This window comes from Rattus rattus, chromosome 8, assembly GCF_011064425.1.
Source record: "Rattus rattus isolate New Zealand chromosome 8, Rrattus_CSIRO_v1, whole genome shotgun sequence".
NCBI classification, from domain to species: Eukaryota; Metazoa; Chordata; class Mammalia; order Rodentia; family Muridae; genus Rattus; species Rattus rattus.
Genome location: NC_046161.1, coordinates 3,714,630 through 3,738,793, shown reverse-complemented (window position 1 = coordinate 3,738,793; position 24,164 = coordinate 3,714,630). Strand labels below are relative to the sequence as shown.

Below are 24,164 nucleotides of genomic sequence, written 5' to 3'. Positions count from 1 at the left end.
TGATTTTGGTGGATAAATGAACTCTACTTTAGGCTACCACACCTGCAGGAGATTAATAGCTCGGGGCTAAGGAGTCCTGTTTATTTTTAAGTAAGTTATTATTTATAAAAGGTACTGAATATTTATAGCATAAAGCAAGCAGGCATATGCAGTTCATTAAGGCAAGGTGCAATCCTAGAACAGAGTTCCTATCATGTGAGATTTTTAACTATGTGTTGTTTGTAAACTGAGGAGCAACCCGAGAAGGTTGAGATTAGAATTATAAAAACTAAAGAATGATCTCACAGAAGGCTAGCTAATCACACATGTTCAGTGGGTTAAGGAGGGACACAAGGATCTCCCTGGGAAGGGTAAAGAGAGTAGATTCAGCTGATGAACTGGATGGGTGGGAACAAAGGGTTCGAGTAGTGAGGGAGGGGAAAATACTGGAAGAAAAGACTGGATTTGGGAGGCGTTTTGGGGGCAACGTAGAAACCTAGCGCAGTGGAAAGTCCAAGAGTAACCCTAACAAAGACCGCCAGTGACAGAGACATGGAGCCTGAATCGGCCATCTTTTGTAACCAGGCAAGGCCTCAAAGAGGCACTGGGGCACCAATCCAGTCACACAATTTCCACTTACAGTTTGTCCTGCCTGCAGAGTGTTCTGGAACCAGAGCCTAGCACCACAGAGAGTTCATCGAACAACTGATGGGAGCAGACGCAGAGTCATACAGACAGACATTAGGTGGAGCTCTGGGAGTCCTGCTGAGGAGGAGTAGGAAGAATCAGAGGAACCAGAGGGGTCAGGGACACAGCAGGAGAACATGGTCCACAAAATCAACTGACTGGGACTCAGGGTGGCATGCAGAGACCAGGCAGCCTGTGAGGGTCTGACCTGGGTCCTTTGAATATATGTTATGGGTGAAACTTGGTGTTCTTGTGGGAATCCTAACAATGGGAAAGGGTGGAGGTGTCCCTGACTCTTTTGCCTGCTTGTGCGACCCTTTTCCTTGTACTGAGTCGTGATGTGATGATGGTATATGCCTGGTTTTATTGTAGCAGAGTTTGGTTGATGTCCCTGGGAGGACTGCTTTGTCTGAGGGGAGGCAGGATAAGGGGTGGGTCTGAGGGAGAATGGAGGTGAGGGAGAGACAGGAAGAGGTCAGGGAGGGGAATCTTTAGTTAGGATGTAATGAGTGAAAGGAATAAAAATAAAAACCTTAAGGCGACTTGGGAGTGGTGGTGGCGGGGGAGGTAGCCCAGTTTTCTTGCAATCTTCAGTTACTATGTAAAACACAGTGACTGTAACTACAGCAGTGGGAAAGTAGGGGAGAATCTTGGAGGTTCATTGGCCAGTTGGCCCAGACCATCACATGAGTTCCAGGCCACTGAAAGATACTGTCGAAAGAATGAGAGAAGAAAAAAGACGGACAGACAGGAAAGAAAGAAGGCACACGAAGATGAGATCTGAGTTGCTGTCTGATCCCCATAGCCCTGTGTACTTGGGACCACAGGCCTATGCACCTCAGACACCAGTACACATCCTTTTTGACATATATTTTATACTCTTAGTGAAAACGGCCTTAGGGCCTTCCCAAAGATGGCATTCTAGTGCAGGGGGCTTCAGTTCCATGTAATAAGTCCAGTTTCGTTGCGCCTTCTGGCTGCTCACTCTATACTGTGAGACAGAAGTTTTGATCTCGGTCATATACTATCGATTATTGTTGTGTCCACGGTGTGAGGTGCCAGGGGAACAAGACATTGGAAAAACTCCTGGATTTCTTTTTGAAATCCCAATCCCAATGTACAGGTCCCTAATCCAGTCCCTTCTTTACTGTGCAGCCTTGAATCCTGGCCACACATATCATTGTCCAGTGCTCTAAAGATGCACTCGGAGCACGTTGCCTTGGCAACTGATGACAGTTAACAAGGATCAAAAGCTGTGATGCCTTTGCTCTGGGAGACACATGTTGCTGCAGACATAATTTAGCCTATACCAGAAGTGACGTGTTTATCTTCTGAACTCAGTAGTCAGCACTTTCTGGGAGGTGTGATCACAGACAAGTTCTCTTGGGGTCAGAGCAGGCTGTGTTCCTCTCACTGACTTGGTGGACTTGGAGCTTCTCAGGTTTGTCTACTCACTATTCGGCTGGGCAGTGTGCAGCCTTCTCCTGAATCGATTCTGACAGTTACCATCTCTCAGCTCTCACTTGGGTCTTGACCTGGAGACTTGGGATTTCTCACTTCTGCACAGAACCCGCTGGCTGCCCATCACCCCCAACCCCAGCAGTGTCCAGAAGTACAACTTTGGGAAAACCTCACTCTCCCATTTGCCTAACTGATGAAGCAGAATCAACTTAGAAAAATCTTTCGTGTTTCTGCTTACTTAGCCTTTAAGCCATGTTTAGATTTCTTGTCTGGGACAAGGGAAATCGAGAACCCACTCATCTCTACATAGAACAAACTCTAAAGAACTGTAGAAAATTCAAAATTTTGGATAGACTCATTTTGTCATGAGAATTTTCATAATGTTTGTTTTCCATTATAAACGAGAAAAAACACTTATAAATTAGAATTACAATCAGGAAATAACATAATGAAATATAGAACTTATAAAACATTAGAGACAAGAATGTCTTTATTTAGGTATCAAATACTTTTGTACAAGGAATGTCTCTTAGTTGGGTATGGTAGACATTAGAGAATACCAGCATGTGGGAATCAGAGGTAGAAAAGTTCAGAGTCTACTGAACTCTAAGATCTTGTTGTAAACCCCAAAACCAAAGCAGCAATGTGTTTCCTCTTGAGTATCTGTTCCTGAGATCAGAGTCACTTTTACTTTGGGAAGAGCTCCTCTGTTGACCCTCCTGTCTCAAAAGGAGATGCCTAGGATCACAGTGAGAGCCATCCACTGTACAAATGCCTTTCTTCAGTGACTCATCCACCATGAACATGGCCTTCTTAGGCTAATAACTATGGTACTAAACTGTTTCAGTTCATATAATATTATACTATAAATTGTGAAAGTCTATGAAATAAAATTAATTTGTACTTAGTAGCTCTGTGTATCAGCACTTCTGGAAGGTAAATAAAACACAAGATCTAGATCTTCAGAAAAATATCTTCTTTAAGATCACAGAATATGTATTTCCATTGACTTGGTAATGGGTTGCCAATATTTTTAGCAGTTGAACCAGGTACTAGAATCACGGGAGTCATCAACTCTTCTTATTCGGAGGCTAAATCTGCGTTGAACTGATTGGTGAAAGAAGTAGAAATTTTCTGGAAATAAAAAAAAAATTATTATGTAATACGGGAGATTTCCAGATTTTGACTCACTCCTGAGTGCTCCATGCTGTCATCAGTATGCATGTTTTTTTTTTACATCTGCTGTCTAAATAGCAATGCTATTACTTTTAATAAATAACAAAATGGAAAAATATATTTATACTCTTACCGCCTTTTTGGAAAACATCATCAACTTTATCATCAATTCCAGGGAAATCTTCTGCTGTTAATCTAGGATAACCTGGATCCATGGACCGTGTAATTTCATCATACCTGGTCAAAAAGTAGTTAAATGTATCAAGACCTTTGACCAAACATGAAGATTGCTTAAGATATTTACAGAAAACACAAGAGCATGGATGGCATAAAATTTTCAGTTCTTGAAAGTAAAAAAGAATGAATTGGGTGAGGAAATGTAGAATGTTGGATATATCAAAATATGCATCAGGTCCTTCTAAAAATCCAATGAACGACACAGATATTCTCTTAAGGTAAAATGTTTTGTGAATGGGAGATTTAGACCAAAGAAGCTCAAGAAGTTGATTGCCCTTACTCCCCTACCATTCCATAGCACAGAACAACATGACATGCTCATTGGATTCCCTGTATGAGCACCTTGCAATGCCTGTTGGTCCACCGACTAATGGATCCTCAATGATTACAGACATTCATATAAAAGCCAGTTTGACAATGTCATTTGAAATGTGTTTAAGGATCTTTCCGTATAGAGAGAACTGGAGCCCTAACATTCCTCACATTTTAGTCTTTACCTCCAGTACATGTTGTCAACGAAGAAGTATGTTTTCCCAGTCTCTTCCTCACAAACAGCAGCATCAATGTGTGTCACACTGCTAGGGAAGCCAAAGAAGCTGTGGATGTCTGTGGGGAATCCTCTCAGTACAGTATGCTCTCGAACAACCCAGACTTTATTGCCTGCCAATCAAAAGGCACAGATGAACCTCCTTGTCTACATTTCCATCTAAGCCTCACAAGCTAGAACAGTGTCCTAGCCACAGACTGCAACCGTGCTGGGAAGGGCTTGGTGTCTACTTCTCTGCTGAATGTTGATTATCAAGATCCAAACTCAAAGCAATTGAATGAGTTTGACTTTTGTTTGTTTGATTGCTGTGTTTTTGAGACAAGAAACACTGCAACCTAGTTGGGTCTAGAATCCTCTGCATAACCAGGCCTGGTCTCCAATTTGCAGCAATCCTCCTGCTTTAACCTCTTCACTATTAGGACTAAAGGCATGAGTTGCCAAGCCTGGTTTATATGTGATTTTTCTTTTCTTTCCAGGCTATTCTAATCTGTACCATGCCTTGAAAATTATGCCCTGTTCCCCTCTGTCATTGCAGTTGAAGTCCCTTTCCAAAGCCAGACCCTCAAACAACTATGATTTCTAGTCCATTTCTGTAGTTTCAAATTTCAACAGCATCCTACAAGGTAGATGTGTAAATTTATGCAGATTCAAGACTGTCATACACAATGATATCAATGAAAAAGTTCTGGAATGACAAGCAGGGGAACATGTTACCACAGGAACATGTTACCGCTTTACTAGGAGAAATCAGTCAGCAGTGCCTGGTTTGCCCACCTGCTGATGGCTTTCCCCTCTCAAGAGGGTGCTTCACCTCACAATGGGGGTCGAGGAAATTGCATACACAAAATCTTTTGATATCATATTTTGTAGAGTTTGGTCATGACTCTCAATTTCATTTCTGAGCACTCCCAAGCATATGGAGGAGGTTTAAAGCACAGTAATTGCTTGCAAGGTCTTGAACAAGTCTAAAGAATTAGAACTCTAGTCATTTACGTCTTAAGAAAAATAATGCTGAATAAACAATATAACTTTTAACTAAGCTGATGGTCTCCCATCAACTTACTTGGAGAAGCTTGAAATACCCTTTTACCTCATTCTAAAACTGCATGAAAAATTAGTTTATAAAAACAAAGAGAAAGAATTAGAAACATTACCTTTGAAATAGCGGACTTGATCTATCATACTAACTTCATAAGCAGCATCAAGTTTACCTGGCAGATTTGGCCAGATAATACCTATCAAATTGAGCTCAGCTTCTGGCATGAACTTATTTACACGAATGTAGAACCTGATTCAAAAGGAAGAGAAAGTGTGACTGTTAGTGGGTCTCCCAGCAATCTCCAGTCTCTTCTCACTGCAGTGCTCCTGTGAGCAAATGTCTACTGTCTCCCTGAAGACGGGTCAGGCATGATTTCTGCTTGACCTGCTTGTTTCTTGATAGAAATACTCATTCTGTGGCAAATTTTGAGACTGACAGTAACACATCACATGGGATCCCCATCATTTGGACACACAAATGGCATAACCAAGCTCAAGAATATAAGGAGTAATATGTATTGTGAATAGGAGAGGCCTGGAGCAGAGTGGTGGAGTGGTGGCCTGGCACACGTGAAACTCTGCATTTAAGCCTCAGTCCTATCGACAGCCTTCAGTGAAGGTGATCATAAAGCAATGCTTTATTTCTGTTACTGGTGATTCTAGGATAATTAAATTTAACTGTTGTATTGGCTGTGATTCACAACCAATTTTCACAAACCTTCCAAATATATGGTCAGCTTTAGTGAGCCATGAGGAGCAGGCTGTAGCATGTGACCAACATCCTGTATTTAGTATCCTGTATTTAGAGAAGGTCATTATCTCTGCATCTGTGAGCGTGCATGGATACTCCTGTGGACACCCACACCCAGGGAAGATTAAACTCATTATAGGGGGTACAATTTTCAAGATATAATTTATGAGGCTACCACCACAGGCCCCTCTATGCCACATCAAACCTCTGCACCCGGCCATATCTTCCACATCCTCACAAGAGGCTAGCCAGTAAGTCTCCCTTGAACCTCTCCAACCTCTCAGATCTAGCCTGGGTCTCACACCCAGCACCCCAGATTAGTCTACCTGAACCAAAAATTTAGGCTTTTGCTACAATTCTACTTTGTTCCCACAGCCCACAGGCCCCATCAACACTACATCCAACTTTTCCACCAAACGAGACATGTTTTATACTCCATCCAGGTTTAGAGCAAGAGGCATAGGACATTACAGTTAAATTGCTAAATATACATATCAAAGAAAGTGTACCGAAACATGCAAGAGCAAAAGCATAAGGTAAGTATGAAGGAATACACATTAATAATATATCTCCTAGTGGAAACTTTAAAAACCATAATAGCCCACACCAATGTATTTTAAGTTCTAAATAAACTATTGTAGATAGTCTAGGTTAATACAGCAAGCAAAACTATCCACTTAAAGGAGAAAGGTTCCTTGGGTATTCTGAGCTTTTGGGCTAATATCCACTTATCAGTGAGTGCATACCATGTGTATTCTTTTGTGACTGAGTTGCCTCACTCAAGATGATATTTTCTAGTTCCATCCATTTGCCTAAGAATTTCATGTAGTCATTGTTTCTAATAGCTGAGTAGTATTCTATTATATAGATGTACTACATTTTCTTTATCCATTCCACCATTGAAGGACATCTGGGTTATTTCCCACTTCTGGCTACTATAAATAAGGATGTATGAACACAGTGGAGCATGTGTCCTTGTTATATGTTGGATGCATGCCCATGAATAATATAGCTGGGTCCTCAGGTGCAATTTTCTGAGAAACCTCCAGACTAATTTCCAGAGTGGTTGTACCAGCTTGCAACCCTCAAACTGTTCCTCTTTCTCCACATCCTCTCCAGCATCTACTGACACTTGAGTTTTTGATCTTAGCCTTTCTGACTGGTATGAGGTAGAATCTTAGGGTTGTTTTGATTTGCAGTTCCCTATGACTAAGGATGTTGAACATTTCTTTAGATGCTTCTCAGCCATTTGGTATTTCTCAGTTGAGAATTCTTTGTTTAGCTCTGTCCCCCATTTTTAGTAGGGTTATTTGGCTCTCTGGAGTCTAACTTCTTGAGTTCTTTGTATATATTGGATATTAGCTCTCTATCAGATGTAAGATTGGTAAAGATCTTTTTCCAATATGTTGGTTGCCATTTTGTCCTATTGACAGTGTCCTTTGCCTTACAGAATCTTTGCAATTTTATGAGGTCCAATTTGTCGATTCTTGATCTTAGAGCATAAGCTATTGGTGTTCTGTTCAGGAAATTTTCTCCTGTGCCCATGTGTTCGAGGCTTTTCCCCACTTTCTCTTCTATTAGTTTCAGTGTGTCTGGTTTTATGTGGAGGTCCTTGATCCATTTCAGCTTTGTAAAAGGAGATAAGAATGGATCAATTTGCATTCTTCTACATGCTGACCTCAAGTTGAACTAGCACCATTTGTTGAAAATGCTGTCTTTTTTCTACTGGCTGGTATTAGCTCCTTTGTCAAAGATCAAGTGAGCATAGGTGTGTGGGTTCACTTCTGTGTCTTCAATTCTATTTCATTGATCTTCCTGCCTGTCTCTGTACCAATACCATGCAGTTCTTAATCACAATTGCTCTGTAATACAGTTTGAGGTCAGGGAGTCCCCCAGAGTCCCCCAGAGGTTCTTTTATTGTTAAGAATAGTTTTTGCTATCCTGCTTTTTTTTGTTATTCCAAATGAATTTGCAAATTGTTCTTTCTAACTCTTTGAATGATTGAGTTGGAATTTTGTTGGGGATTGCCTTGAATATGTAGATTGCTTTCTACAGATTTTTGTTATTTTTACTATATTAATTCTGCCAATCCATGAGCATGGGAGATCTTCCCATCTTCTGAAGTCTTTGATTTCTTTCTTCAGAGATTTGAAGTTCTTGTCATACAGATCTTTCACTTTCTTGGTTAAAGTCACTCCAAGGTATTTAATATTTTTTGTGATTATTTTGAAGGATGTTGTTTCCCTAATTTCTTTCTCAGTCTCCCAGCCTCTTTGAGTAGAGAAGGGCTACTGATTTGTTTGTGTTAATTTTATATCCAGCCACTTTGCTGAAGTTGTTTATCAGGTTTAGGAGTTCTCTGGTGGATTCTTTGGGGTCACTATCATATCATCTGCAAATAGTGATATTTTGACTTCTTCCTTTTTAATTTGGATCCCTTTGACCTCCTTTTGTTGTCTAATTGCTCTGGTTAGGACTTCAAGTACTATATTGAGTAGGTAAGGAGAGACTTGGTAGCCTTGTCTAGTTCCTGATTTTTAGTGAGATTGTTTTAAGCCTCTCTCCATTTAGTTTGATGTTGGCTACTGGTTTACTGTATATGACTTTTGCTATGTTTAGGTATGGGCCTTGAATTCCTGTTCTTTCCAGGACTTTTACCATGAAGGGGTGTTGAATTTTGTCAAATGCTTTCTCATCATCTAATGAAACAATCATGTGGTTTTGTTCTTTGAGTTTGTTTATATAGTGGATTACGTTGATGGATTTCAGTATATTGAACCATCCTCCATCCCTAACACAGCAGGTCTGTACAATTGATGAGCATTTGCAAATGAAAAATGAGTTATTTCCAAAGGAGTCCCTTTGGGGATACAAAGCAAGCAGAGCAAAAAAAGGCCAACACAAAATGAACTCAATGGCAACTCTGAGGTTCTGTGGTTTACAGTGTTTGACAGGGAGTTTTATCTTTTAATCTTATAGGTCCTTAGCATATACATTATGATTTCTTGGTTTTGTGTGGTTAGGGGATTCTTATATGTAGGTATGTGTGTGTGTCTGCATCTACATGAATATCTTGCAATTTTTCTTTGGCTCTTTTTCATCTATTTGTTTGTTTTATCCTATTTCAAATTGTATTATCCTTTTATTTTATTTTGTTATAATTCTTTAGATGTCTTTTGGTTTTCTTTGGAGAGACTGATGGGGGTGGATTCTGATGAGAGGGAAGGGGACAGAATCTCAGAGGAATTGGCAGAGGGGAGATTGTGATCAGAATACATTGGAAGAAAAAATTAGTTTTCAATAAAAGCAAAGAAGAAGCAGAAAAAAAGGAAAATGTTCCTTATCAACCTAAAAAATTCTATCAAAAACCCAAATCTACAGGAAATAATATTTAAGGCTGAAGAGCTGAAAAGAGATGTTAGAAAAATATGAAGCCATAATTATTTAAGTACACTATATCGTTGAGAACAGAAACAACCACACGCAACATGACCACAGTTCATACACACATACAGATGCACACACAGACACAGACACAGACACACAGACACACAGACACACACACACACACACACACATATACATACATACAGAGAGAGAGAGAGAGAGAGAGAGAGAGAGAGAGAGAGAGAGATTACACACCAATACTCCTAATGAATATATGCTTCAGAATGCAGAAAACAGAATACAGACATACATAAAAAACAGTTATGCACCCTAATCAATTTGACTTTATCTCTGAAATGGAGAGTGGTTCAATACATGTAAGTCAATAAATTCAATAAAACACATAAGTGGACTTAACAAAAATCACATGATCATCTGAATGGCCACACAAAAATGTTTGACAAAATTCAACATTCCCTCATGATAAATGTCCTAGAGTATGTAGGACAACAGGGAATATACCTAAATACAACAAAATGTATATATAACAAAGCTTATATCATTATATATAGATGAAAGTTTGAAGCGGTCTCACTGAAGTTGGGACCAAAACCAGGAAGGCCCACCATCCCACCTACTCTTTTTCAACATCATGCTTATAGTATTCAGTTGAGCAATAAATCAAGAGAAGGAAATTAAAAGGATGCAGAGAGGGAAGAAGTCAAACTCTCCCTATTTGTTGATGAGTTGATATTATACCTTAGAGATCCCTAAAATTCAACCAGAAAACTTATAGAAACGTTAAACAAATTCAGAGCATTGCAGGATACTGAATCAACTCACACATATCAATAGCTTAGCTTTATATCAAAAGCAAACATACAGAGAAGGATACACTCCCATTCACAATAGTCTCAAAGAAAATAAAATGTCTAGGAATAAACCTAACCAAGGAAGTAAAGGACCTATAAAATGAAAACTTCAAACCTCTTTAGCTTCCACAAACTAGATGCAAGTCCTCATTGGTGAAGTTAATCCCTATTCAGATCATTGAACATGGAAAAATCAAGATGGTGACTACCCTGAAACCTTCATCCACAGTATCTTTGGTACAGGAAGGAATCTGCATGCTACCCAGAGAGAAATGTAATGCCAACCTAGCTACAAATCCTTTGAACTACAATGGTGTATTCCTGCTTGCAAGATATGCAGGTGCAATGATGACACAAAGGTGTGAGAGCAACCCAACAGTATCTGACTTAAGGCCCACTCTACCAGATTATACCCATACCCAGTGCTGCATGGTTGATCAAGAACCAAAGATTAGATAACACAAAGATCTAAAGTAAAACAAAAGTCTCTCTGTCTCTCTGTTTCTTTCTCTCTCTCTCTCTCTGTGTGTGTGTGTGTGTGTGTGTGTGTGTGTGTGTGTGTCTGTGTGTGTAGCAATCAATAAAATGAAGCTTCCTCCTGCAGCAAATGGAAACAAATGCAGAGACTCACAGCCAGACAATATGCTAAGAGTGAGAGACCTTAGAAAACTCAGCTGTAAATGGATGTTGCCATCAAATCCCTCTCTTCAGGGCTCAGGGAACCCTGTGGAAGAGGAGGCAGAAAGAGTACAGGAGCCAGAGAGGATGGAGAACTCCAAGAAAACAAGGCCCTCTAAGTCAGTATTTGTGATTAATTTGTGATTTATGATCATATGATTAATCGTAAGAATTCTCAGAGACTGAGCAACATACACGAGGGCTGTGTGGATTGGTATGAAGTTTTCTATGAATATACTCTAGCTCCCAGTTTAGTGTTAGTTTGTGTTTTCTGAGTGTCTCACATGACAGAGTCTCTGAGTATTGTGTTTTCTCTTAGGCTCTTGTTTGCTTATGTGGTCCAACTCTGATGTTACTGCATTTTATTACTGTTCCTTAAAAGCCCATTGCTTTCTAATAAGAGCTGGAAAGGGAGTGGATGTAGATGGGAGAGAATCTATGTCACTTCTACATATGTCACAGGATTAATAACCAAAACAAACAAAAACTCAAAACACCTACAAAACCCAAATGACATATTAAAATTTGGGCTTGGGACCTGAACAGAAGAAGAAAAAGAAGAAAAGAGATGACTAAGAAATGTATCAAAAACATCCATTGTTTCTAGCAATTAGGCAAATTCAAGTCAAAATACCTTTAAGAGTTTATCACAACCCAGTCAGAATGGCAATAATCAAGCAAACAAAGTACAATGAATGCTGCATGGGGGCTGGGAAAGGGAAGAAAAGGAACCTCATTCACTGTTGGTAGAACTACAAACCGGTGCAGTCACTATGAAAACCAGTGTGGACCCAGACATATCACTCTTTGGCATAGGCACCTAGATTCTTGCTCATCCATGTTCATTGCTGCTCTATTCACAATAGCTACGAAATGGAAGTAACCTAAATGTCCTTCAACAGATGAATGGAAAATGAAAGTGTGGTTGACGTATACTATGAAATATTATTCAGCTGCAAAGAGAGGAAAGAAATTATGAACACTGCAGAGAAATGGATGGAACTAGAAAAGATCATATTGAGTGATGTAACCCAGAAAGACAAACAGCACATGTTCTAAGTTGTTGGAGGCTCCTAGGCCAAAATTGAAGATTTTGAAGACATACCCTGGAGTAACTACAGTAATTAAGAAAGTAAAAGGGACCATCACCAGAGTAGGAGGGTTGGAAGCAATAGAGAGGAGAATGGTATGGCACAAGTGATTTATTCAGAAAAAAGGGAAAGGGGTAGCTCTAACTAGGAAAGGGGATCGAGATAAAAACAGAAGGAGGGAGGAGATATCTGAAAAAGAAATCATACTATTAGCTATCTTCCTAAGAAAAATCCTATAGTACACAAAATAAATATAAATAAATACACATAAATAAATAAATATAAATAGGCATGTATAGTTTTAAGTAAGATTTTTCCATCTGGGCTAACAATAATCTCTCCAAGAGCCAAAGACCACCCAACAAAACCCCAACACTGTGCATGAGAAGCCCTCTTCAGAGTTCTTGCTCAGGGTTGTCCAAGAGACTCCTAAAACATTATGGACTATAGCTGATGTCCTTGGTTGCTCTCTAGAGATGGAAGATAACTGCCCCATTGCTAAAGACATCATACACCTCAGGCACAAGGCCAAGAGATTCTTGAGCTGAAATTAACCTGAAAGCCTTCTTCCTGAGGATTAGCTATCTTGATATTGGAAGGTGGCATGCAAGCTTCCAAAGAAGTGAGGCAAGCAACACTCCTACCCATGTATGGCAACTATGAACTTCCCCAACCACCAGCCTGGTACTATAGACCTGGTACCCTAAGGCTGCAGTGGTGGCATGCATTCCTTGAAGGTAACCAACAACTCTCTAATTGTACTTCAGACATGCTAATAAGAGACATCCAGAGCCTGTGGTGTCGTGGATCTTGACCACTGGACTAAACTAGCATTGTCCTTAAGTACATTTGAAATATTTGTTGTTATATCCACAAATAAATGTAGTCTTCACTCCTCAACAAGGAAACTCTACAGAAAACCACAACAGATCCAAATGTAGGGTTGTAGAGCTCAGTCTCAGTAGATATCTAAAAAGCACTCCCATATTTAAGGCCTAGGGATCACTGAGGCACTGGAGAGAGTATAAGGGCTAGAAAACCAGGAAGTTTGCTGGGAGATTGTGTGTCCTTGAAATGCCAGCTGCTACACCTGTAAAGCCTCACCAACATGACTACATAAACATAGCTGAACAAGAGCAATGACAGATTGCCACAGTACACTGGTGAGGCCCACAAGGTCAGCCCTACACATAAACTAAAGGCAACTAAGAGATTCTGTGAGCATGAGAGATAGCCTTCTCAAGGAAAAAGCACACCAATTGGTTAACTAATATCAAATGGTCAGTCCTAAAAATGTACATACAAATAACAGGGTAGAGTGAGCTTATATTTAGGGATTTGCATGTGCATATGCATAGATGCATATAAAAACAATGATAAAAATCCATGCATTTGAAAGAGAGCAAGGAGGGGTGTACGGAAGGGGTTGGAGAGAGGAAAGGATTGGAGAAATGATGTAGTGACATTATAATCCCAAATATTATAGATAATATGTCTGTATAATCTATGATGTAGTGACATTATAATCCCAAATATTATAAATAACATGTCTGTATAATCTATGAACATATTGCTCTACTTCAAATCATCTATGGGCATTTATAATGCTGTTTATTTTTTATCATAAAATATTATTTTGGGGCACTTAAGCGGCAGGTCCCCTGTGCTCCAGACACCGCCAGAACCTGAAGGGACTGGATCAACAGTTCTCTGCACCCAAATCCCATGGGAGGGAGAGCTAAACCTTCAGAGGGGCAGACACGCCTGGGAAACCAGAAGAGACTGCACTCTGCACACATCTCTGACGCCAGAGGAAAACACCAAACACCATCTGGGACCTCGGTGCACGGGGGCTCCCGGAAAGGGCGGCGCAGATCTTCCTGGCTGCTGCCCTAGTGGAGAGCTCATAAACAACACCCCACGAGCAAACTTGAAACCACAGGTAAGACCAACTTTTCTGCTTCAAACGACCTGACTGGTGGTCTCAGGACACACAAAGGCAAAATTCCTCTAAGACCAGACACTTCCGGTTTCTAGCTGGGTTCCAAACTTCGCTGAGCCCTGCCTGCAGCTCACTGTTCCTGAACCCCGTGGGAGAGAGAGCTCACCGCCCGGACAGGTGGGCACTCCTGAGACTGCAGAGCTGGAGAGACCACCAATACTGCCCACCCCTGCCCACATGCCTGGCCCAAGAGGAAACTGTATACGGCCTCTGGGAAACGGTAGAGAGTTGCACTGGAGCTGCAGACCCCCTGCGCCTGAGACACCGTCAGAACCTAAAAGGACTGGATTAAAAGCTCTCTGCACCCAAATCCCGTAGGAGGAAGAGCTAAACCTTCAGAGAGGCAGACAAGCCTGGGAAGCCAGAAGAGACTACACTCGGCCCACATTTCTGACTCACAGGAACACACAGGAACTCTTCAGGCCCACAGGAAGAGCTGAAGACCTGTAGACAGGAAAAACTACACGCCTGAAAGCAGAACACTCTGTTCCCATAACTGGCTGAAAGAAAACAGGAAAACAGGTCTACAGCACTCCTGTCACACAGGCCTATAGGACAGTCTAGCCACTATCAGAAATAGCAGAACAAAGTAACACCAGAGATAATCTAATGGCGAGAGGCAAGCACAGGAATCCAAGCAACAGAAACCAAGACTACATGGCTTCATCTGAGCCCAATTCTCCCACCAAAGCAAACATTGAATATCCAAACACACCAGAAAAGCAAGATCTAGATTTAAAATCATATTTGATCACAATGCTGGAGGACTTCAAGAAAGACATGAAGAACCCCCTTAGAGAAACGCAGGAAAACATAAATTAACAAGTAGAAGCCTATAGAGAGGAATCACAAAATCCTGAAAGAATTCCAGGAAAACACAATCAAACAGTTGAAGGAATTAAAAAATGGAAATAGAAGCAATCAAGAAAGAACACATGGAAACAACCCTGGATATAGAAAACCAAAGGAAGAGACAAGGAGCCAGAGATACAAGCATCACCAACAGAATACAAGAGATAGAAGAGAATCTCAGGAGCAGAAGATTCCATAGAAATCATCAACACAACATGTCAAAGAAAATGTAAAAAAGAAAAAGCTACTGGTCCAAAACATACAGGAAATCCAGGACTCAATGAGAAGATCAATCCTAAGGATAACTGGTATAGAAGAGAGTGAAGACCCCCAGCTCAAAGGACCAGTAAATATCTACAACAAAATCATAGAAGAAAACTTCTGTAACCTAAAGAAAGAGATGCCCATAAGCATACAAGAAGCCTACAGAATTCCAAATAGATTGGACCAGAAAAGAAACTCCTCCTATCACATAATAGTCAAAACACCAAATGCACAAAATAAAGAAAGAATATTAAAAGCAGTAAGGGAAAAAGGTCAAGTAACATATAAAGTCAGACCTATCAGAATCACACCAGACTTTTTGTCAGAGACTATGAAAGCCAGAAGATCCTGGACAGATGTCATACAGACCCTAAGAGAACACAAATGCCAGCCCAGGTTACTGTATCCTGCAAAAACTCAATTAACATAGATGGAGAAATGTAAATAAGAAATACTCAAGTTAATAAAGATAAAAAAAAAAAAAGAAAGAAAGAAAAGGAATTCTCAAGGCAGTAACCAAGGCTAGCTTCCAGAATGTCAACCTTGAATATCTTAAAAGATTTTATGTATTCATTTTATTTTATGTGTATGAGTGTTTTGTCTACATGAATGTTTGTGCACCATTTGCTTATCCAACAGCCACAGAGGTTATGAGCCATGAAGCTCGTTCTGGAGTCCAAATCCAGGTCCTCTGTGGGAGCAATAAGTGCTTTTAACTGCTTAGCTGTCTCTCCAGCTCCTTGCTCTACCTTTCATGTGCCGTGTTCACAGCTGGTTCCTATCATGAAACTTTATTTGATGCTTCAGATCCAACCCAGTCCTTTGTGCATGGCCTAACTACTAAATAGCATTCCCAGCTCTTGAGATTTCCTTTAAGGCTATGTTTCCAAACTTCCTGTCACACAGGATCCAACCTTATCTTCCATTCTCATTGGTAGTAAAGAAGATCCTAGAAAGCACTTGGACCAACATCTGAACGTGGATGTGGATGCGGCCACAACATAGCTGAGAATAGAAGCTGGAGGGACCCAGGGCTATGGATTTCCTATGCCATGCTCGCTTTTCCGTGGGAGCATCAGTTATGTTATTATGTTTCCTGTCCATTAGGAAATTACTGTGCTGTGGACGCAAGTGTGGTCCTTCTTTGGAAGGGGACCAGCATGCTTTTAGGTCCATACACTGAGGGAATTTTACTTCCCTCCTCTGAGGAGGGATGCACAGCATCCTGGCTGCCCTTCTCTGCCTGGGGGAAGGAGCTATGGACTCAGAACTCTTCCAGGAATGGCTTCTTCCCTGCTCTTCCCTGAGACTCTAAAGACTGAGAGAACCTTCAGGAGCAGAACCAAGCTGATAAAGCGCTTAGAGGAACATATACATAATACATACATAATACATACATACATACATACATACATACATACACACATATTGTTGGGAAAATGTATCTTTTTTTTCACCATTGCTTTAATGAAAATTTAAAAACTTATCTGTACTAATTGAAAACAAAGAAACAAAAATAGACATTAGTTTTTAATAAATAACTAATTTCCATACTTGATAAAAATATTAAACCATTATTTTGCCTTCCCACAAATATAATACAAAAAAATTCCAAAATAATGTCAAAAAGTTAAGGATTTTGGGACTAACATAACCACATAAAATTGCTGTTGTACCTGACTCCCAGGCACAAAACCAAACCAAACCAAATGTCTCTTCAAGATACTTTGGGTTCCCTTTGCCAGTCACAATCTATAGATTCAAGCTGATTGTCCACAAATAAGCTATTGTGCCTCTGAGTTGTGAGTGCTGGGTCTGGGGTGACAGCGATGATCCTTGCTGGGCACTACACAAGTATGCAAGCCATGCACAGCACTGAATGCCCTGGACTCCAGCTACAGACTCCACATGGGCCTCAACTGGCTCAGTAATAAATTCACCTGCACCAACCCATTCCAAAAGTCACTAAATCCTCTCTCTCAAAACACCACAAGACATACATACTATACATAGCTTGAATTAATATTCTCTAAAAATGATTTACCACAGACAGGCATTATCCTGGATGAAATAAATCCTGCACTTGTTAGCAGGCTATCAGAAGGCTCTGAGAGTCTGAAACAGGTTAGTGACATTGTCCCAGCCCTTCACCCTTCTTTAATGTCTCATTAGGTTTTCTCTCTGAGCTTTCCTCCCCAAGCCAGGCTGTTTCTTTCCTGGGATCACCTAATCGGACTTTGGAGACAAGAAAGGGCACAGAGAGGCAGCAGGCAATTCTTAGCCACTGTACCTCACACCTGCCTAGATTTACGATGTGCTCAGTCTTGTTTGCCAGTGTTAGAAAGCACCCCCCCCCCATCCCTCCTTGGTCTTTCTGTACAGCTTCCTTAGCAGGGGTAGCACAGGGGTAGCAGTTCATTAAAATATACAACTGTGCTTCCTAACTCTGGGGTTCCCATTCTATTCTCGCCGGTGCAGGTCATGGATGCTGTTGTTAAGGTTCAGTGTATATGATCCATGATGTTTTCTCCTGGCAGCTGGTATCAAGATTAGTGCTGCCCTGGCCCAGGAGGGAGCAGCCTAATAAATACCAACTTAGAACCAGCCATCAGCACATTATTTAAGCTTGTACATGTGCACAAATGAAGTACACACAAGGCATATACACAGACAGACAGACAGACAGACACACACACAGAGGCCTTGGTCACTGGTAACAATCACAGGAAATTATGACAAAAGGATCGCGAGAATAAAACAATAAAGCACCAAGAAAGATGATTTTCATTCAACTTTGACAGCTTCAAAATGCGAGGAGGGAAATAATATAAAGTTAAATTAAAAAAAAAATAAAAGCAAACCATCCTAATGTCTGGCCATTGGAGTCATTGAGGCCCGGTTTCTTTAGACTATCTAAATCCTCACCCTCTAACCTGTGAAGCTTCCGGATGCTTACAGAGGTGAGTGGGTGTGGCCAAAGGCGTGGCCCTGGACCTGAAACCACTCCCCAGTCCTCTCAGCTCCACAAAGCTGGCAGTGCAGACGTTGCTGAGCTACCCCAAGGCTTTTCGTTTCATTTCTTGTAATCCTTACAGATATGCAAAGCAGAGGAAACCCTGTTCTCTCCCCGTGGGCTGGCTAGAAAAAGTTGGCTTCTGGGAAACAGGTGGGCTTTCTTTGTCTTGCAAGGGTGTGGGAAAGGAAAGGGGGAGCACAGAGAACCGAAGACAAGAAGCTCCAGGCATTCCCCACGTAGTCCCCCGCTGTGGCATCACATCCATTTCAACTGCCCTATCTCCAAAGGGTATTAGTCGCTTTTTTTTAGAGCTTTGGCCTGTTGCTTAGATGGAAAAAAATAATCATCTGCTTTATCCCACAACTTTTAGATAGACTGTACATCTTTTCTAGATTCTGCCACAATTTTCAATTTTCTTTGTAAGGAGGGAACAGCCCAAGCTATGCACAGCTGGTTGGGGTGTGTGTGCCGCAGATCTGGGAAGATTATGCTAAGCAGGCAAGAGGTCAAGGTGATAAAAAAAGGACATTTGATGGTTGGAACTGGAAAATATCATCCTGAGTGAGCTAACCCAATCACAGAAAGACACACATGGTATGCACTCATTGATAAGTGGCTATTAGCCCAAATGCTTGAATTACCCTAGATGCCTAGAACAAATGAAACTCAAGAGGGATGATCAAAATGTGAATGCTTCACTCCTTCTTTAAAAGGGGAACAAGAATACCCTTGGCAGGGAAGAGAGAGGCAAAGATTAAAACAGAGACTGAAGGGACACCCATCCAGAGCCTGCCCCACATGTGGCCCATATATATAGAGCCACCCAATTAGACAAGATGGATGAAGCAAAAAGTGCAGACCGACAGGAGCCGGATGTAGATCGCTCCTGAGAGACACAGCCAGAATACAGCAAATACAGAGGCGAATGCCAGCAGCAAACCACTGAACTGAGAATAGGACCCCCGTTGAAGGAATCAGAGAAAGAACTGGAAGAGCTTGAAGGGCTCGAGACCCCATATGTACAACAATGCCAAGCAACCAGAGCTTCCAGGGACTAAGCCACTACCTAAAGACTATGCATGGACTGACCCTGGACTCTGACCTCATAGGTAGCAATGAATATCCTAGTAAGAGCACCAGTGGAAGGGGAAGCCCTTGGTCCTGCTAAGACTGAACCCCCAGTGAACCAGACTGTTGGGGGAGGGCGGCAATGGGGGGGGTGGGGAGGGGGGAACACCATAAGGAAGGGGAGGGGGGGGATGTTTGCCCGAAACCGGAAAGGAATAACACTAAATGTATATAAGAAATACTCAAGTTAATAAAAAAAAAAAAAAAAAAAGGACATTTGAAAAACAGAAGTGGGGTTGAGCCAAGGAGAGTATTGAGGTTCCTGGAAGGGGCTTCAGAGTAAGTAGAATAAGACATTCACAGAGTTCTGCATCCAGGTGTACAAGGTCTCGTGGAAGCCACTGAAATTTTAATTCTGACTCAAATGAACAAGGGCACAGCATTTTACAAATGTGAACACTCTCTGAGCACTTAAATTCCCAATGCTAACTTCTCATTTCTCCATGCAGAACTTGGGACATAAAGCTGACTCAGGCTTAACTCCCCCTCCCCAACGCACCCCCTAGTTGCTACAAATGAAAATCGGGACGCCTAGACTCCAGCTGTGTTTGTAGGGAAGCTTAGTGACGTTTTGGCCATTAAAGCTCCGTCAGTTCCGTCCCCACCCTGCCTTGGTCACTGGTACTTGCTGACTGATGCCCTGCCATTTTTTCCCAAGTAATGACTCTTAGTGAATGAGTAGTCCAACAGATTAGGAAGGCAAACAGACTCTTCTGATGGCAGAGAAACTGGTGAGGGGGCTGCTCATCACTGTTCAGGCTCTCTCCAAGGAGGAGGAAAAGAAACCAGGTCTCTCCTGCACGAGCTTTACACTGTCCCCATACTACAAAGCTAAAGTTTGGAAAACAAATGTCCCTGAACTCGCAAGTCTAAAGGCAGATATTCCCCAAAGCAGTTATACCATGCTCCAGTAGTCTGAAAACAAACTAAATTCCGAACTTAAGCTTTGTAATATGGGAAAGTGAATCTTGAAAGGACTTCTCCTTGCAAAGTACCATCAACTTACAGGTTAACACACCTAAAAGACGTCCACATTGGGGGCCAGGAGACTAATATATATTATGTCACCCATGAGCTCTGTGTCCCCAGAAGAACTCTCTTTTTTCCCCTGCCCTAATTTACGGATCCATAAAGTGATATTATCGTTTCAGGTTTTCCCTATAATGAGGGTATCTCTGAACCAGTTGACCTAATGCATGCAGAAAACCAGTGATTATAAGTTTAAAAATGAAGAAAAAGAGGTGTGTTTGTGTGTGTGTGTGTGTGTGTGTGTGTGTGTGTGAGAGAGAGAGAGAGAGAGAGAGAGAGAGAGAGAAATGTAAGCAATTGCTACATTGTACCTTGTAGTGTAAGGCTAACACAGGAGCCATATTGGTGGCCTACAACACTGAATGAAGAGCCCATGAAACAACAAAGGTCTTACCTGCCTTTAAAGAACATCACCTCTCCCCTAAACGTAGTTATAGCGTCGAAGGTTAGATCACCATCACATGGATGTGGTGTTGTTGCACCTGTTGGCTGGATGGGATTTGGGGAAGGCCCTGAAGAAGAGTAGAGAGCTAGAGTTAGATTTCATGGTTCTGAAAGGCCACCTGGAGGATGAAAATGCCTTCACTATGCAGCTAAGCCTGGTTCACGTACCATATAAAGCCTGGATGCGATTAATATCCTCCTGGTTTAGCACAAAGTCTTCAGTGTACCATGTGTAGCTGGGGAACATTAGTGCTCCTACATCTCTAGAATGAGTGAGTCCAAGGGAGTGGCCCAGTTCATGAGCCGTAACATAGAACAAGTTGAAATCTGGAAGGACAAAGAGAGCCATCTAAGTATTAAAAATGGTTTTTGAGGCATTTTAAGGAAATAATCTTCCAGGGTGAATGTTCACATCTTCTTAGTCACCTTTCGAACGACACATATGCATACACAGTCTTTTCCTGATGGTGGAAGTCTGCATTTATAATACAGAAGCACAGCCACACCTACACTCTAGGATTACATTGTGCAATAGAACTCTCACTGACTTCAGGTCCAGCTCAGATGATCCATGTTAACCCTGCGCTGGGACAAGTTCCTTCTCAGAGGAGCAATGGACTCTGCTAACACTTCATACTTCTCATTTACAAAGCTGATGAATACACAGTGCTGTGAAATTTGCAAAGTACAACAACGTGTTCCAAAAAACACCTTTTCATTCAGTTTTCCAAGTTTAAATACAAATTTGTTAAGTTTCATTGTATCATTCCTGTGAGGAAAATTCTGGGTCCGTAAGTAGGACATTGACATTCAGCATTTTCTTTCTTCTGAAAAGAAAAGTTATTATGTTCTTTATTCACTATATCTGTGTTTGTTCATGTGAGCATGTGCACAATGCACATATAAGCATGTATGTATGGCCACATGTATGCATGTAAGCACAACGTGTACATGGGGTGACTGTGTAGAAGAAGGCAGAGAACAGCTTAAAGGACTCCATTTTCTTCCACCAAATGGGTTCTCAGAATCAAAATGAGGATTTCAGATGTGGCATCTCACCATCCCTCTGAAGTCTTTCTTTCTTATTTATTTTTTATTCTTCTCTCATATAATGTATCTTGACTGTATGGCAGCCTTTCTGCCCTTCACTCCTTCCACCCATTGCTTGGCTTCCTGTCTCTCCCATACCTTTTCTGTTTCCCTTTAGAAAAGAGCAGGCTTCCCCTTGATATCACAGCACAAGATGCCCAAGACTAGGCACAAACCCACGTCATGGCTTGATGAGGAAACCCAGTAGAATCAAAAGGTTCCTGAGCACAGGCAGAAGTCAGAGACACCACAGTCCCACTGGTAGGAGTCCCATGAACATGTCAAGCTAAAGAACCTTATCGCTTATGCCGAGGGCCTAGCGCAGATAAGAGAAGTTTTAGAGTGACCCGTTTGCCACCAGGAAGATGATGTGCCATCAGAAAATACTCCTGACACATGTTCTTCAATGTACTCCTGATTCTCTGAGTGGTGATAGACTGTCTGCTTCCATAAACGCATTTTGTCCATTCAATAAACCCGCACTGCCATGAACTAGGAAGGGCCAGGTGAACTGCAGGAAGTAAGATCAGTGAACTTACTGTCACTGTTGTCGGTCCACGTCTCATCCAGATCATAATGAACATCGCCCCCCAAACGTGGGCCTGGTGGGAATGTGTGAGCAAGTCCATATTCAGGTCCGTCAAATGGGTTATTGTCACTATGGTCTGCAAGAAACGAAAATTCCACAAAAAGCTCATTCAGTTTTCACGTTAGTTAGCTCAGAGTTTTGTTGAGCAGTCAAGGTACTTCCACCCAGTGTGATATTATATTCCTCCTCAGCTCCAGAAAAATCAATAATGTTCTTCAACAAGGAAGTCTTTCTGCAAATCAGAGGAGATTGAAAGGCAAGGTGAGGTTGAAGAGTTTACCTCCTCTGTAGAAGGCGAACACAATATCACCTTCCTCCTCAAAGACCCTTTCGAATGTTAGTGGTGTCACATCACTCCAGACTTTAAAGGCTCTCTCGATGGCGTTTTCTATAACTTCTTTTGGCAAATATGGTGTGTAGTTTAAAATGCTAAGAAAAAATAAGATGTAGATAGAGTGGACCTTGTTTTCTTCTGTTCCAGTGAGTTAGATTTGCCCCAATTTTGATGCCCCAACTATTTACCTGTAAGTCAGATGTGTTTTGGTCCAACGAGGATTGTTGTGAGTAATGGCATATGGGGCCACATCAGGCACCCCACACCTAGGTTTTCTCATAGCACTCAGGGTTTCAGAATTTGAATTTCCTGTCACTTTCAGCCCAAATAACTGCTGCATTTGCCTCAGCTTTTCAGCCATCACCTCCTTGGCATCCACGTTTTTAGCTTGCACGTCTTCACCCAAGTTGTAGTAGTTTTCCAGGTATTTCTGAGAAAATATAACATGAATGAACCACTAGGGGCTGGAGAGATGGTTCAGCAGTTAAGCAGCTGGCAGAGAGCACAGACTCAGGTGATCTGAAGATCCTGTGGTGGATGTACACGTGGCACACACATTCATAAACATAGGAATAGAAAAATATTCAAAGTTACTGAAACACTAAAAGGAGAAATGGTTTTCACTGTTTAAAAAATGACTTCCTGACATTTTAGCCAAAATAGAGAATTACTTTTCAAGCTTTGATTAGGCTTTCCCTCCCTCCCTCGTTACCCTAATTATTTTAGAGCAGAGTTCTCCCAGCATTAACTACTGAAAAGTGTGAAGTTTGTGCTAGAACAAGATTTGTAGGAGAGGTTCGCACTCTGTTGCAAATCCACATTTATAGAGGGAGCTGTTGCCCCTCCTCGTTTGGGTCCCCACTCCCCCATCCAGAAAGAGGTATCTAGATGTCGGTATATACATTTTTGAGAAGGTTACATTTCTGGCAAACACCATTTCTCTTAGCCAGCAATCCATCCACACATGCCATCATGCTATAGTAGAAGGATGCAAACTGAAGACCACATGTGTCATGTAGTATTCATTTACCCAGACTGTCTCCACATTCTGCCGGGCTCCGTCCTGAAACACGGGGAAACTGTATGAGCTGGTACCCCAGAGAAGCAACAGCAAAGGAAGGCTAAGCATGCTGAAGCTTCTCTCTGCGCAAGATCACCCGTGACCTTCTTCCTGCCTGCTCCAACATCCTGTCCAAGAACCTCCACCTTTATATAGAGATTTCTACTTCTAGAAAACCAGAGGCTACGTGACTCATGGTTGACAACATCCTCTTCAGTATCCGGGAAGAAATCAGACACTTTGACCCTAGCACATGATTTAGGTTGGTTTGGTGCAGCAATCCCAGGTTAATATCCGCAGCACATGTGTGAAAGGCATGGCCTTCAGCAATTAAACTTCTGTTTTCTCTGATTCATGTCCATTTTATTTGAAAAAGGTTCTGGCCTATTAAATCCATAGACGCAGCAAAGTTCAAGGGTGTGTGTTATCTATATTTGTCTGTGTTTGTGGTAT

The 24,164-nt window shown here is 41.5% G+C and overlaps 1 protein-coding gene across 1 annotated transcript; it reads right to left on the bottom strand.

Moving 5' to 3' along the window:
• Positions 1–2,599: 2,599 nt before the first annotated feature.
• Positions 2,600–23,827, bottom strand: LOC116907698 (interstitial collagenase A). Its single transcript, XM_032910810.1, has 10 exons — positions 23,682–23,827; positions 22,840–23,081; positions 22,598–22,746; positions 22,268–22,393; positions 20,808–20,966; positions 20,590–20,707; positions 5,242–5,375; positions 4,038–4,200; positions 3,437–3,540; positions 2,600–3,261 (listed from the first exon to the last, which is right to left on the bottom strand). The coding sequence occupies exons 1-10, from the start codon at positions 23,778–23,780 to the stop codon at positions 3,161–3,163; spliced, it is 1,395 nt and encodes a 464-aa protein (XP_032766701.1). The 5' UTR covers positions 23,781–23,827; the 3' UTR covers positions 2,600–3,160.
• Between the last annotated feature and the right edge of the window lie 337 nt (positions 23,828–24,164).

Coding starts and splice junctions, on each gene's coding strand:
- LOC116907698 (XM_032910810.1), bottom strand. CDS start 23,780: ATGCTTAGCCTTCCTTTGCTGTTGCTTCTCTGGGGTACCAGCTCATAC. Junction 23,082..23,681: donor AGAATGTGGAGACAGTCTGG/GTAAATGAATAC, acceptor ATATTTTCTCAG/AAATACCTGGAAAACTACTA. Junction 22,394..22,597: donor GTTCGCCTTCTACAGAGGAG/GTAAACTCTTCA, acceptor CGTTTCTTGCAG/ACCATAGTGACAATAACCCA.